Source organism: Toxotes jaculatrix, chromosome 11, assembly GCF_017976425.1.
Source record: "Toxotes jaculatrix isolate fToxJac2 chromosome 11, fToxJac2.pri, whole genome shotgun sequence".
Taxonomy (NCBI): domain Eukaryota; kingdom Metazoa; phylum Chordata; class Actinopteri; family Toxotidae; genus Toxotes; species Toxotes jaculatrix.
In genome coordinates, this window is record NC_054404.1 from 4,114,490 (window position 1) to 4,128,144 (window position 13,655).

General features: G+C 42.6%; 1 protein-coding gene across 3 annotated transcripts in view; it reads left to right on the forward strand.

Annotated features, from left to right (window-relative positions):
* The first annotated feature begins 7,499 nt into the window (after nucleotides 1–7,499).
* ehbp1 (EH domain binding protein 1) overlaps nucleotides 7,500–13,655 on the forward strand; it is a 129,348-nt gene continuing 123,192 nt past the window's right edge. For all 3 annotated transcript variants that reach the window (XM_041049983.1, XM_041049984.1, XM_041049985.1), the window contains exons 1-2: nucleotides 7,500–7,888; nucleotides 8,499–8,977. In XM_041049983.1, the coding sequence (XP_040905917.1) occupies nucleotides 8,874–8,977 (104 nt within the window). In that variant the 5' untranslated portion in view covers nucleotides 7,500–7,888; nucleotides 8,499–8,873. The remainder of the gene's footprint in view (nucleotides 7,889–8,498; nucleotides 8,978–13,655) is intronic.

Here is a 13,655-nt window from a genome sequence, read left to right on the forward strand (position 1 = left end):
CTCAGCCAGCCTTTCGTAAAAGATCAGCAACTTTTTTGATTTTTTGCACAACAGAGCTTGTGTTTCACCAGTTGCCTTAGCGGGTCAGCCAGCATGACTGCTGAGTCATCATATTCACCATAAACTGGTATTCGGGCTTTGTTTTATGGATCAAAGACTGTATCAGAAATTGCGTCTTTTATGCAGTCACCACTAAACATTAGTTGTCAATAGAAAATTATTAAGCCTCTCTTCTCCCCAGATTATACTATTATAACAATTATAAACACAGGTAAACTGTACTGAAATATATTAGTGAAATTAAACTTTGGTGAACCATGAACTTCTGACCTTTCAAAGACACGGCAGAAACTGTTCCAACAACACAAGCTGACACATTTCACAGTTACTGTGAAATGAGGAAACAGGGGATTTGTTCAGATCTGTTGCTTCACATATTTTTACTTTGATTTGACTTTTATTTGCCACACAAACACAATTTGTCCTCCCACTCCCTCAGCTAAACAGTATAAATCAGTGTCTGTTGTGTGTCTCCTGGAAGAATGCTTTACAGCTAATACTACGCAGACAGGAGCTGCTCTTATCTCTTTGTTGACAAGGCAGAGAAATGACAAAGTTTTCTCTGACAAACGAGCCGGGGGAGCAGAGGAAGCATTAGAGAGTCTCATATTCAGCGTGATTGAACAAGAGAGAAGGGAATTCACAACCACCTGCTCTGAGCCTGACATCCACACAGCACAAACACAACCGACATCTGTTGTGTGTCTCTCAAGCACCTCTGTTGCTTTGTTTTGAACCCCAGAGACTCCTTCTGGGTCTTTAACAAAAATTCAGTTTCACCTTCCGCAGAACGTGACTTCTGTGTCGGCAAGCTGCTGCTGCAAACTCTCACACCACCGTGTCAGAGCTAAATGATAAATGGAGACGAGAGGATAATTACATGAAAACTGCTGACTCAAAGTGTTGAGCCTTTCAACGGTCTGCATGCTGTTTATATCGAGGGAAGGCAAGAAAAGTGGAAACAGGCCAGCTCAGATCAGCAGGATATCTACACAAATGTGGGTGGTGGAAATGAGGCGGGTAACACTTCCTCTTCCCTTAGAAACTAACATAAATAACACACTCTCCCCACCCAAAACAGTTCCTATCAAAGGTCTCCAGGTGCTGGTAGAATGCATGCGATGGTCCTTCCCCCTCCAGTAGCCGTCTGGTGTCGACCCGGGTTCTCACATCTGGATGCGTTTTCAGATGAGCCCACGTTAGCTGATGATAATGCAAGATATTTGTCAAAGTGTCATGTTTTTCCGCCCTAAAATGCTGTTTTGTTTTCTGCTTTTAAGAGTTGATCTGACCTGCCACACAGGAATTGTCCTCCTCTATTCATGAAGGGCGGAGGAGGACTGCAAACAAATTGTCCTCAAGGCAGAAAATGTCTTAAATTAAGGAACAATGACTTTTTTGTTCAAAGCGACTTACAATAAGTGCATCCAGACCACGTTGAGGCAAGAGTTAGATGTCATCCAAAACTGGGAGTGTAACCCTTTTAAACAAATGACTAAAAGCATGTTCAGTACCGAGGTGGGTTTTTCGCCTGCAGCAGAGGATGTGCAGTGACTCTGCTGTCCTGACATCAGTCACTCCACCATCCAAGTATTTGGACAGATTGAAATTTTGAAATTTGTGTGCCAAATCCAATGGCACACAAATTTGATTTAAATGGGACATTTCCAGCAAAACCCCAATTGTCCGCCTAATAGTGACAGTAGAGGAAAAGTAATTTTGTGTCAGTCTGTCCCATAGATGTTGAGATATTTCAGTCTGGACTAACGAGGTGGAACGACAGACCGGCCAACATTTCCATCCCTTACAGGCATTGTAGCCTGGCTAAAAAAAAAAGCAGTGAAAATTATCACATTAAACAGTGAACATCCTCAAAGTGTGTCTCAAATGCTACAGCAGATCAGCTCCTGTGTGACCCACAAGAAGGAAAACCAATGAGGAACACTAAAGAGAAGCACAGGCCATATTGATTTCAGCATATCCATCATGCCCGGTGGTGTTGATTAATTACTTCCAGCACTGAACCTTTTAATGACTTCATCCAGCCGCCCTGCTGCTAATTAACAAGCTATTTAAAACGGTAGGCGGAAGCGTCTAATCTAGACTGGTGGAGGTAGAGCTCACAAGGAAGTCATTCTGCACTGATCCAGTCTGAGTGGGCTCCCAAAACGCCCCCAGACAGCCATCCAGGGACTAATTTAGCCTTTGTTCAGGTTGTGTGAATGGAAGTGGAGAGCTCTCCCAGGGAGAGTAACTGGAGAGTGACTTGTCTGCTGGACTGTCACTGTTCATTCACTGAGCTGATACTGGCTGACACTTGTTCGCTAATGATCTTGCAGCAGCGCGCTGATCTAGTGACATCTCTCTGGGTTGTTCCCTTTCTGTCTCTTTCCTCTTTCTGAACCAGGGTGGGATTGGTTTACAGGACATGCGTGTTCTTTTCCACCACTGAACTGCCGTGCCTTCACACATCCAGGGATTTCTCTGTCCCTCCTGTTAGTGTCAGAAACATCACAACATGCTTTTTTTTTTAAGCCTACAACTTAATCCTGTACCTTGATTTGTGCTTATGGATTAAATATCCTGATTAATTTAAATGAGAATAAAAGCCTCACGGTCATAATCTTTAAGCTTTGTTGCACACTCATTGCACAAAACGTGTTGGCCCTTAATGGATTCTGTCAGTTCTAGTTTTGAAGAAAAATAAGTAAATTCAACTCCTCACTGCAGGTCATGCAAATAATTCTGATCCACTGCACTCAGCAGAGGATGGGATTTCAAACCATGACAGCTTGAGTAAACATTTATTTTGCAACCATTGTGGAGCAATACTGACCACTGCATATATGTTGCCCTGCTCTGTACTGCTCTCACAGTCAGCATAAAATGGAAATGTGATGTATTAGCTTTCACTATCAGCAGCTAGCAGGCCGTATGTAATCAGCACCATGTTTCTCCAGAGGAAAAGTGATTCCTCAAACTAGGGATCATTGAGCAGTCTGTGCACAGTCCAGACTCGCTCTGGTTGAATGTGGGTTTAATTTCACACAGACATGGATCTGATAACTGCCCAGATGAGTGTAAAAGGGTAATTTTGCTTTCACTGAAACGCCATTCCTCAGCACAGGCAAAACTGATTAATTTAATTCTAATTTCAGAGTGAAAAAGCAGAACGAGGTGCTTTGACCTCAGCGGCGTGACATTACCACAAAGCCTTTTATGACCAAATATAACGTGTCCATAAACTGTAGTAGATGCTTTACCTGAACATCCTAATAGACATTATAAATCCACTCCCAGTCCACTTTTACACAAACGTGAGGTTTTGTATTCATCCCAGGTGTTACTTAGCGATGAAGTGTTTTGTTGTAATTTACATTTTCTTGTCCTCTGACTTGTCTGCCTCAGATGAAAAATCACCTTTGTTTCCCAGAACGCATTTTGGCAGTCCCTACAGAGCAGGTGTGAGCTTGTTGCTTTCAATAAATGGCGGGTGTATTGGCATAGTTTTGTGATTGCACCTGTGTCCCTTGCTCAAATGCAACTTGTCTTGTGGCTGCACTGACTGTTGTTGGTGGAGAAACTGATCCCTCTGCCTCGTCTTTGATGGAGTTCTCCATGTGCTGATAGTCGGTATAAAATGGCAGCTCTTAAAAGACCCCTTTGCTCTTTGATACAGAGAGACTGAAATAAAAAAAAAAACTGATGTTTATCTTTAATGTTTTGGAGCTCTGAAATATTTTCAAGACCAAAAAAAGGAGCAAATTCTTACAATCGGGAACCACTACATCTAATATTTGGCTTTTTACAGATAACACAAAACATCAAAACTTCAACCTGGCAAACAGTTGCTGGAGAAGATAGGACATAGCTTTTGAATTAAATTTGCATTGTCAAATCTGGAGCTAAATCACATATAAATCAAATCCATATTTAACCCAGTTGTGGCTTTGATGGCAGCGATCCAAGAGGAAATTACCACGATCCTCATCCATGTGTAAACCGGTTCATCCACACGGAAACGTGGAGGTTTCCTGTAAGCGAGCAACAGATACCATCAGACACTCTGCCATGAGTCAGGATGGTACAGTTTAAAGCAAAAGATGCTTATCTGGCACTGCAAGCATGACAGGGAGACCAGCACAAACATAAGTCAGAGGAAAAACAAAAATATGATATTGTGGCACAAGCTGCCTTGGTGAAGATACAATCAACTATGTTCATGTTTTTTGGATTTGCCTTGTTGGTAGATTGGAGATATACATTTTTGGAGCATTCCCAACTCATCATGATTGCAAATTTCCAAACAGCTGGCTATTGTAGTTTTTAGCAAACATTACTGCACACTAAGCACTGTACATAAGTAAATCTTGTCTGTGCACCTGCACAATTAAGGTGTATATTTCTTTAAGCTTTAGAGGAGTACTTGTCCTGTATGTAACCCTCTGTGTGGAGGCAGCTGAAAGCAGCACAATAAAATTGTGTTAATGACATTCTCAGTTTACTGAAAGTAAAAATCTCAGGCTAATGTTTTACTGATAGTCCCACAGTGCTGGCAGCAGTGATACTTTTGGCTATCTTTACTCCACTGAAGTGGTTCAGACTCACTTGGCTTATATCTAAAGGACTCCGCTTTGTTAACAGGTCTTTTCAAGTGGTCGAACACCAAACGCCAGAGACTCTGCGCTTGAAGAGCTGGCTGAGATCCTGGAGGATGTGTTTTTTATGCTCTGCACAGAGGAGAGTGAGTGGGTGAGAGAAGTTTTAGGTGTGGAGCTTGAACTCTCTTGTCGCAGTTGGTTAGAGAGAGTATCACTGTTAGCACAATCAATATAAAACCCACAATAAGAACTCACTCTGCTACTAATTCCATCTGTGCAGTAGGCTTGCAGAGGCGCAGCTGCAGTGTTCTTTATACCTGTAATGTGCTTCTATACCTGAGTACAAGGAGCAGTGGACCTCTGGGGAGTAATGAAAAAAAAACAAACACAAAAACCAACAGTCTCACTAGACAACATCACCCATGAGCAGCAGAGATGACCTGTTCTTAACTCCACTTAATTAGGTAATGATTAATCATATTAGAGATCCCAGTGTTCTCTGGACAGAGAATTTGCTGCAGACTTTCTGGTTGTTAGCCTTTAGTTTGGATTGATCCTTGATCCTTTGATTGTTTCCTCTGGCTGGAGAAGTGACAGTATCTGGAGACAGAATATACTGTGGCCAAATAGGGCAACTCTCAGATGGGGGGGTACTCCTCTCCACTGCAGTCTCGCCATGTGAGAGGAATGTATTTGCGCATAAAACAATTCCCTGGAGCAGCATTAAAGTTGTTATTGTGATTAAGGGATGAAATAGCTTTTGCTCTGAGATTATGAGTATCTGCCTTCTCTGAATTTTTTCACAATCATCAAGCCGTTAGCGGAGCATAAAAATGGAAAATAAAACTCATAATTTGGCAAAAGGGGATGCAAATTACCATTTCTTTGTATTCATGAATCAGACATGTAAAAAGGAAGGAGGTGGGAGGGTAACACACACACACATACACAGGACTGTACTTCACCTTTGCCATTTTCTCTCACTGTCCTGCTGAAACACACTCTTTCATTCACACAGACACACACCAGCAGGCCCGTCCTCCCCTTGTGTTATGTATGAAAGAAGGCCTTTGCTGACATGTGGGCAGACACACAAGGCGTCATTTAGCATGGGGTCATTTGTCACATCAAAGCATTCCTTGACGCACGGAGGGAGGCTCTCTGTAATCTGTCAGAGTAAAATGTAAACAGGCGACACAGAGCAGCAGGATCAGCAGGCCCCCTGCTGTCAAATCGGCTCTGACCCTAAACCCCCAAATTGTTCTCAGTTAACAAATACGTATCTGGATGAAAGCTGATCTGAAATACTGCTTTCAGTCATGATGGTGAGAGAGACGTGAAGGTTTTTATCTCACAGCACACAATCTATCATCTATTGTTCCTCTGCAACCTGATCTAGAGGTGCATGCATTTCCAAAATTGTAAAAAAAAAAAAGATTACGTTCCTTGCTCAGAACAATCAGAATAATCACAAACACTCTCTGTTTTTAAGCCATACCTTATCAAAGAAGGTGTTATTTGACAAAAAAAAAATTCAATACCTTTCTTGTGATTTTTGGGCCGACAAATCCAAAGGCTCAGAACAAAATCCAAACCTCAAAGCAGATTTTTATTGTTCAGTGTCCTAGATTGTTTTTGAGCTGAAAATTGCGTGTTCACTGAAAAGAGCAGACATGGCTCTTGGGTGAAGAGCTATAGCTGAACTGTGTTATTTTATATTCCTCTGTATCACTCTGATGATTTGTATTTGACTGGGCTCTACTGTCCAACCCCTTCCAAGAAAGAGAAAAGAAAAATAAATCCACAATCTCTCTTTCAGTTTATAACCCTGAGCAACACATAAAAGGGATAAGATATCAATTTCCTGTTATTACGCTGAGATTGAATTAATCCACATCATATTGTCTGTCCCTCTTTCCCTCAGCAGTGCTGGTCTCCTCCCTTCTGTCTGCCCTGTTTTGCATTTACAAGCCTGTGGTTACAACAAGGGGGTGTGAAAGATGTGTGACTGTGTGTGTGTGTGGAAGAGCAGGTATTGATTTCTGATGGATGGTAGGTGTTTTATTTCCTCTCAACGCGTGAACAAGACCCCCCTGGCATGCAGGAGTACAAGGTTAGCACTCACTTATTAATGTGACAGGACCAGAAAATGGAAGTCTTGTCCTCATTAGCACAAACCTGTGGGATGACACTACAGTGTTCTGGCTGAAATAAATGTATTGTTTTCATCTAAAATCTTTGAAATGGCTTTGCCAATTAGGCTACTGTTTGATTCTACTTTTGCTCAAACAATTTCGAAGGGGAAAAAAACATCAAATATTTTATCCACACTCGCTCTAAAGGATTAAAAGTCTTTGATGGATGTTGGATTTGACCAGTGCAATAACACAACAACCCAGAAGTGCCGCGTGAATCAGTAAACAATCTGTAAATGGCACAAAAAGCCCACCAATGGCTGGTGCCCGGGGGCGTTTCTTCAGCCTTCCAGTCATCCAGGCGGTAGGCGAAATGATGGAGATTTTAAACTGCATCAAGCTCCCTAGATAAACATAGAACACGACCGGAAGAACAATGGTAGGCTTTCTTCAAATTATAAATTTATCACTGTTACAACGAAAACATATGCACTTGTCTCAAATTTGCCGCTTTGAATATTAAAAATCTGCAAATATTAGTATATTTGATATGGATTTATTATAAAACAGCACACTAATACACACGTTTAGAGAATGTAGTTCAGTACAGATTTTACAACGGTTTTATTCTGAAAATCCCCCGAACGGAAGTCCTTTTAAATGCCGACTAGCTTTACGCACTTCAGTGAAGCAGAGCGGTCAAAGTATCGGTAACTATCAGACTACTTGGCCGTGGAAATTCCTGCCTGGCGTTGGAATACTTTTTGTTCAACTTAGTTTCGGGACAAGCTCAAACAAATGTCGTTGCTGACTCGGTCCTGAGTCTTGGAGCTTGCCCCTTACCTGTGGAGCAAATGTGTCAGCTGGCGAGCAACGGTTTCCGCTCGTACCGTGTTGTGATGGCTGGCCGTCGTAGCTAGCTGGCTAGCTAGCTAAATGGCTGGTGCTCGGTACCGCTGTAAAGAAGGCGATAATTAGCTAGCAAAGCGGGCGACGCTCGCCCGGCTGCTGGTTTGTTCGCAGACAGTTCGCCATCTCCTGGCACTCACGATAAGGCCAGTGAACGGATAATGCAGTGAATGTTACAATAAGGTGAGTGTCATACGTGCACCGTTAACCTAGTTTCACATGTTAACTCGTTAGCCTAGTAGCCGAATCACTCGGGTTAGCGGAGCACAACGGCTCAGGCTATTCCCTGGATTCATAGACATTCCAGCAAATATTGTATGTTGACAAATTGTGTGTTGGAGTCTCAGTTGTGGGTGGTGCCTCTCGGTGCTGTTTTTCTAGACTAGAGGGTTGGTATTATTTCAGTGTCACCGCTTCTCTGCCACTGTTTCAGTACATAAAATCATATTTCATTATCTAACAACTCAAGTTAGCTTGCATGTACACCAGTACATAGCCCCCTCCCCGGCACGCCGTGCTGGCAGCACAAGTGGAGTCCTCATCACATTCTTACACATTCACAAAGTGTGTGGTTGGCGATGTAGATAAAGCAGCTTGTTTTACCATCTGCAGTGATACAGCCGACGGTAGCAGAGAAGCTGTTACACGGACGAAGCGTCGCTGTACTGGGGAAGGTTAACTGGGCTGCTTTATATTTTAATGTTAAAAATCAGCGAGGATGCCCCCGGAATTCCGAGTCTCTACAGTCTGACTGTTGCTCCACTGACTGTGACTTTTTTTCTTTATTTTGCAGGAAGATCATCAGATGGAAAGATGATATCTATACCCAGAGGATTACTCATCACGCCTTTGGAAATTATGGAGTGATTTCCCCCCCGTAAAATCATGCACACCGTCAGATCAGATCCCGCTCACTGCCGCAGAGATTCCTTGTCCTTACATTTGGATTTATCAGGCACTTTTTAAAAGACCAGCACCTACGGCTGGATGTGCAGCCTTATCTTGTTTTTTTTTCAGTGTGCTTTCGGTAAAACATTAACTATGTGTCTATGCGGCTTGGATATGCTCGGATACATATAAACATTAGCGCGAACTCTTGCGAAGGAAGCCCAAAGAAGGAAGTCCAGGACGGGATAGGCGCACAGAGACTACCCGTTCCCAAAGAAACATGGCCTCTGTTTGGAAGAGACTGCAACGTGTGGGGAAGCATGCCTCCAAATTTCAGTTCGTGGCTTCCTATCAGGAACTGATGGTGGAGTGCACTAAGAAATGGTGAGTTTTTTGGGAATAACTGGCGACCACAGTGCTGTCATTTAAGTCCCATGAAAACTGTGTCTCTCTGTCTGTGCTGGAATGCTGTACTCAGTCCTGGTGGCCATAATTCACACACAGACACACTCACATACACAGGCTCCTTGGTGTGCAGGCATGTCTGCATGCAGGGAGGGGCCCGGCTGCCTTGTAAAATTACTATGTTTTTTTTTTTTTTTTTCCTTGTGCACCAATGTTGAATTTGTTTGGTTTGAGTCTTGAGTAAAAACGCTGGCAAGCAGAGAGATTTCCCTTCAACCTGATGGGCTGGGCTCAGGCTGCCCTCACTCTATTGAAACGTCCTTGAGCAAACCGCTAAATCCCTGCTGGCTCTACGGATGCTGTTCAGAATCTGAGTCTGACTTCTGACCTCACTGGAAGTAGACAAATATGAGAGAATTCTGGACCTATTGTTCATTGGAAATAGGATATTGCCCCACTGTATCAGCAAATGAATCATGTGTAGAAAGTAACATTGCAGGACATTCGTTTAGTGACAAATTAATGAATGATGTTCAGTACAAACAGGCGGAAGAGCTATCAGGTGTGCTTTCAGAGGTGAAGATAGAGTGGAGAGATAGCTGGATATATGCTACACTTCATCCTGCAGGTATGCGTCCTGTAATGAGTGAAAAGCGGGGACTTGTAAAGCAAAGATGTAGCCTGGAGACATGGATTCTCAAGCGCCTTTAGCTGTAGGCGTGACTAATACAGCCCCACAGAGCTTCGACCTGGGACAGATGTTAACGTGTTGGAGAATGGAATGAGAAAAATGTACATCTCTTCCCAGAGCAAAGGGTGGGTGGGCTCCGCACACAGTCAGTAATATGCTTTGTTTTGCAATCTGAGCAGGGCTCTTATGTTTTGCAGTCGAAGAAATAAATACCTAGACATTTGTTATTCAATAAAGGACTTCTTATCTGCAGTAGTTTGGGATAACAGTGATTTACAAAGACATAAAATCAAAACCAGGAAGATTGTGTTCAAATACTTCTTGGCTGTAGACTACTTCGTAGTCTGTCATCATGTCAGGGTTGCATCATGCCCATTTCATGTTGACATTAGTGTAAAATAGTATTTAAATAACTTCTGATGTGAGAGGTGCGCCTTTACATCCAGTGTATGGCATGAGAGTGTTGCCTCAGGGCCCCTGCTTGTCTTCGAGTAAATGTTCGTGTGTATGTGTGTACGCCTGATTGAAAGTGTGTGAGGAAGCGTTGGCGCACTGTGTCTGCCTTGCTTGGACTTCATCAGTACGGTATGTTATTGGTGCAGTGGAAACTTTCCATCTACGCAGATTGGAAATAGTCCCCAGAGCTCAAATGGATCTCAAATCCTGAAGCCAACCAAAGTGATTTTTGAAAACCCACATCCTTTCATTTCTGGAATCAATAACAGGAAGAAAAACTCAGCACTTGTTTTGTGTCAGTGTTCTTATGTGTGTGTGTGTGTGCACATAAAGGTGTGGGTGCTTTGAATGTACATTGTGTGAAATGTAAAAACATCCACACTTGGCTGACTCTCAAAGACTGAGTAGAATAATCTCTAAAGTCTAGAAGGTTTCAGAGAACACGTCAAACATTCAGTAGGTAAAAAGTTCAAGGGTCTGTTCTGCAGTTTGAGTGGTTCCTCTACATGTGTGGTTCTCATGCCTTAGGTGTGATCAGTCGCTTGACTGGAATGTACTGTGAGCTTGCATGAGCATTTTCATCTGGTCAGAATAAATGTTTTGGTACTTGAATCTTTTTTTGAAGGCCTCAGGCAACGTGGCCTGTTTCTGTCTTTCTCTGGAGGGAACTTCACTGTAGACAGGACCTGTTTCAATTACATTCTTACATCTTAGTTAAGCTGAGTTGCCAGTGCCGAGCACTGTTACAACACAGAACATAGACCTTCCAGATTACATGATGCACAATCATGGATATGACTGTTTGTGCAGCCCTCCAAAGTAAAGTAGGCTGTGCGTAGTAGTATGATCTGGGATTGTCATCTGCAGATGAAAGATGATGGGCACTGACACAGTTGGCCTTTGGACACTGTTGGCCTATCGTTCAGTGCCTGTTGCAGAATGTTGCTTGTAGTTTTTTGGAAATGACTGGTAGCATTTTGTGCGTGTTGGCCTTTAACAGTGCCTGTTCAGCTAAATGAGCATGATGAGTTGGTGACACAGGCAGTCTATGAGAGAACGTTTCCTACCAGCAAATAACTGATTTCACCATTTCAGAAAGGTCTCACCGTTTTTCATCTGCATTTCTTCTACGAGCTAACAGTCTTTTTTCTCGAGCAATTTTCTTAACATTATTATTTTCATTATTTAGACAAGGAGTTAAGGACTGTGGCAGTTTCCTGCCACATTCTGTGTTTGTAAAGTCATTTTTTGGTCTTCCTCTGTAGCCTAGATGCTCTAGCCGACTCCTCCGTGGACTAAAGGGAGTTAGTATTCCATTCACACGCCCATTTCAGACTCCAGAATCAGTTCAGACTAACCATTAAAACATTAATGAGTTCAGTGTTTGTGTTTGCCAGTGAAATGAAGCACCATTCACAGTGTTGCAGCACTGCCCCTTTGAAACTTGATATTAACATCTTTGATGAAAAATTTACTTTTTAAATGACCTATATCAGGTAATTATGATAATTTAAGTCAGGTTTAGAAATTAGTAGCAAATTATAAACTTTGCTAAACTGAGTATGACCTCTACATAAACTGATAAACTGACACCGACTAATTATGATAGGAAAATTTATAATATTAATGTTTTAGTACTATAATACTTGCTTTACTGACATACTTGTACTATACTTGGACCCTTGATGTAGCATTAACTACATGTGTAGTCTGGTGGCTTTCTTTCTTTTTGTTGCTTATGCTTGCCTCATGTCTCTGCAGTAGTTGCTAATCCGTAATTCTTTAATCTCACGATAACATCACTGTCTGACTACTTTGCTGCTATAATAGCTTGTCGACCTCTTCACTACATCTACTTATGCCACCTGACTGGCTGTGCACCTGACTGTGTGACTGACTCCATAATTGCTATTAATGGAATGATCATTACCTAAACAAACAACACACAACAAGTGATTCAAATTTCAAATGACTGCCAGTTTGTGCAGGACGAGCTCCCCCAGCCAGTGGAGCCTGAGATCAGACTGTTTCATGCAAATGAAGTCTCAGAGAGCCCCAAAATTTCATCACCTGATCTGCAGGTAACTCTCGCAGCTGCTGGTGTCAAAGCGTATTCGTCTGCAATCAGAAAGAGGTTGCACCAATTTGACCTGCTTGGGAGGCGTGCCAGGAAAAAGCCCTCGCTGTCCAAAAAGAACATTAGAGCAAGACTACAGTTTGCCAATGAACATACAGGCTAAAGACCAGGCCTTTTGGAGTAATGTGCTCTGGACAGATGAATCAAGGACAGACTTGTTTGGCCACAGTAACAGTAGACATGTTTGGCGCAGACCAAAGACAGCTTTCCAGGAGAAGAACCTCTTACCAGTTGCGAAGCAGGGACTGGGAAGCTTGCAGTCATTGATTTTCCTATGAATTCTGCATCATATCAAAGAGTGCTCGAAGATAACATGAGGCCATCTGCCCGAAAATTGGAAGTTGAACCGGAAACGGAGCTTTCAACAAGATAATGATCCTACGGACTTGTTCATTAGGCAGCAAATCATTTGTAGCTGGCGAGGGTGTGATTGCTGGTTTGAAAACCATACATGCTATTTTAGAGATCATACCTCCTGTGCCACAAGTGTGAAACCTTTCCCCCTCTCTTTTGGTTTCTTATTTTTGTAATGCACTCATTCATGACTACATTAGTTCATTATTGTGCATTACTTCGCAGTATCATGTTTACTATGTTTACAACTGGTCTGTATGGTTATATTATGATATTACTTTTCTGTCCCTCAGCTACTATTAAGAGGGTTCAAACCCAGCAGTGAAAAGCAGCTCACCGTGGACTTATGCCTGAGAGGAACCCTCACACTCTCTCTCTCTATTAGTATTCCCCTGAGGCTGGTGCTTCTGAGCAAGAATGTGTTTTTAGTCGACTTGTCTGGTATAATATAGTTTTTAAAAAAACATCAAAAGTCAAGAGTGCCATTGCTGCTGACAGACGTGTTGACACGTGTGGTAGGGATAAGAGAGTTATACACTGGAAACGACACAGAGGCGCTATTGATTACATGGTAATTCTATCTGGCTACATGCGAGCGTGACTAATCAAGACTGCTTCCCTCGCTGCCACATGGCAAGACACGGGAGGTTCAAGAGTTGGAGAAGGAAGAGGTTTTCATATCAGTCAAGGACTGTGCTGAAACCCTGAAGGCACGTTGACACATGCACACACACACACACATCTGTCATTTCATAGGGATTTAGAAACTGTGAACGCACACGCTCACTCTCATCAGACAAACATACAGACTCAAGCGGATTTATACGTCTCCCTCGAGGTGTTCAGTTGTTCTGCTGTGGATGCCTGCAGCGTAGGAATTGATTTATTTTTCAGCGTTGAAACCTGTGGATTGGCATAGCACCACTGCAGCGCTTGATAGATGTGTTGTACATTATCGTCCCCAGTTGTTTATTCGTCATACACTCAGTAACCATGCTTTCATTCTCTCGTTCACTTTA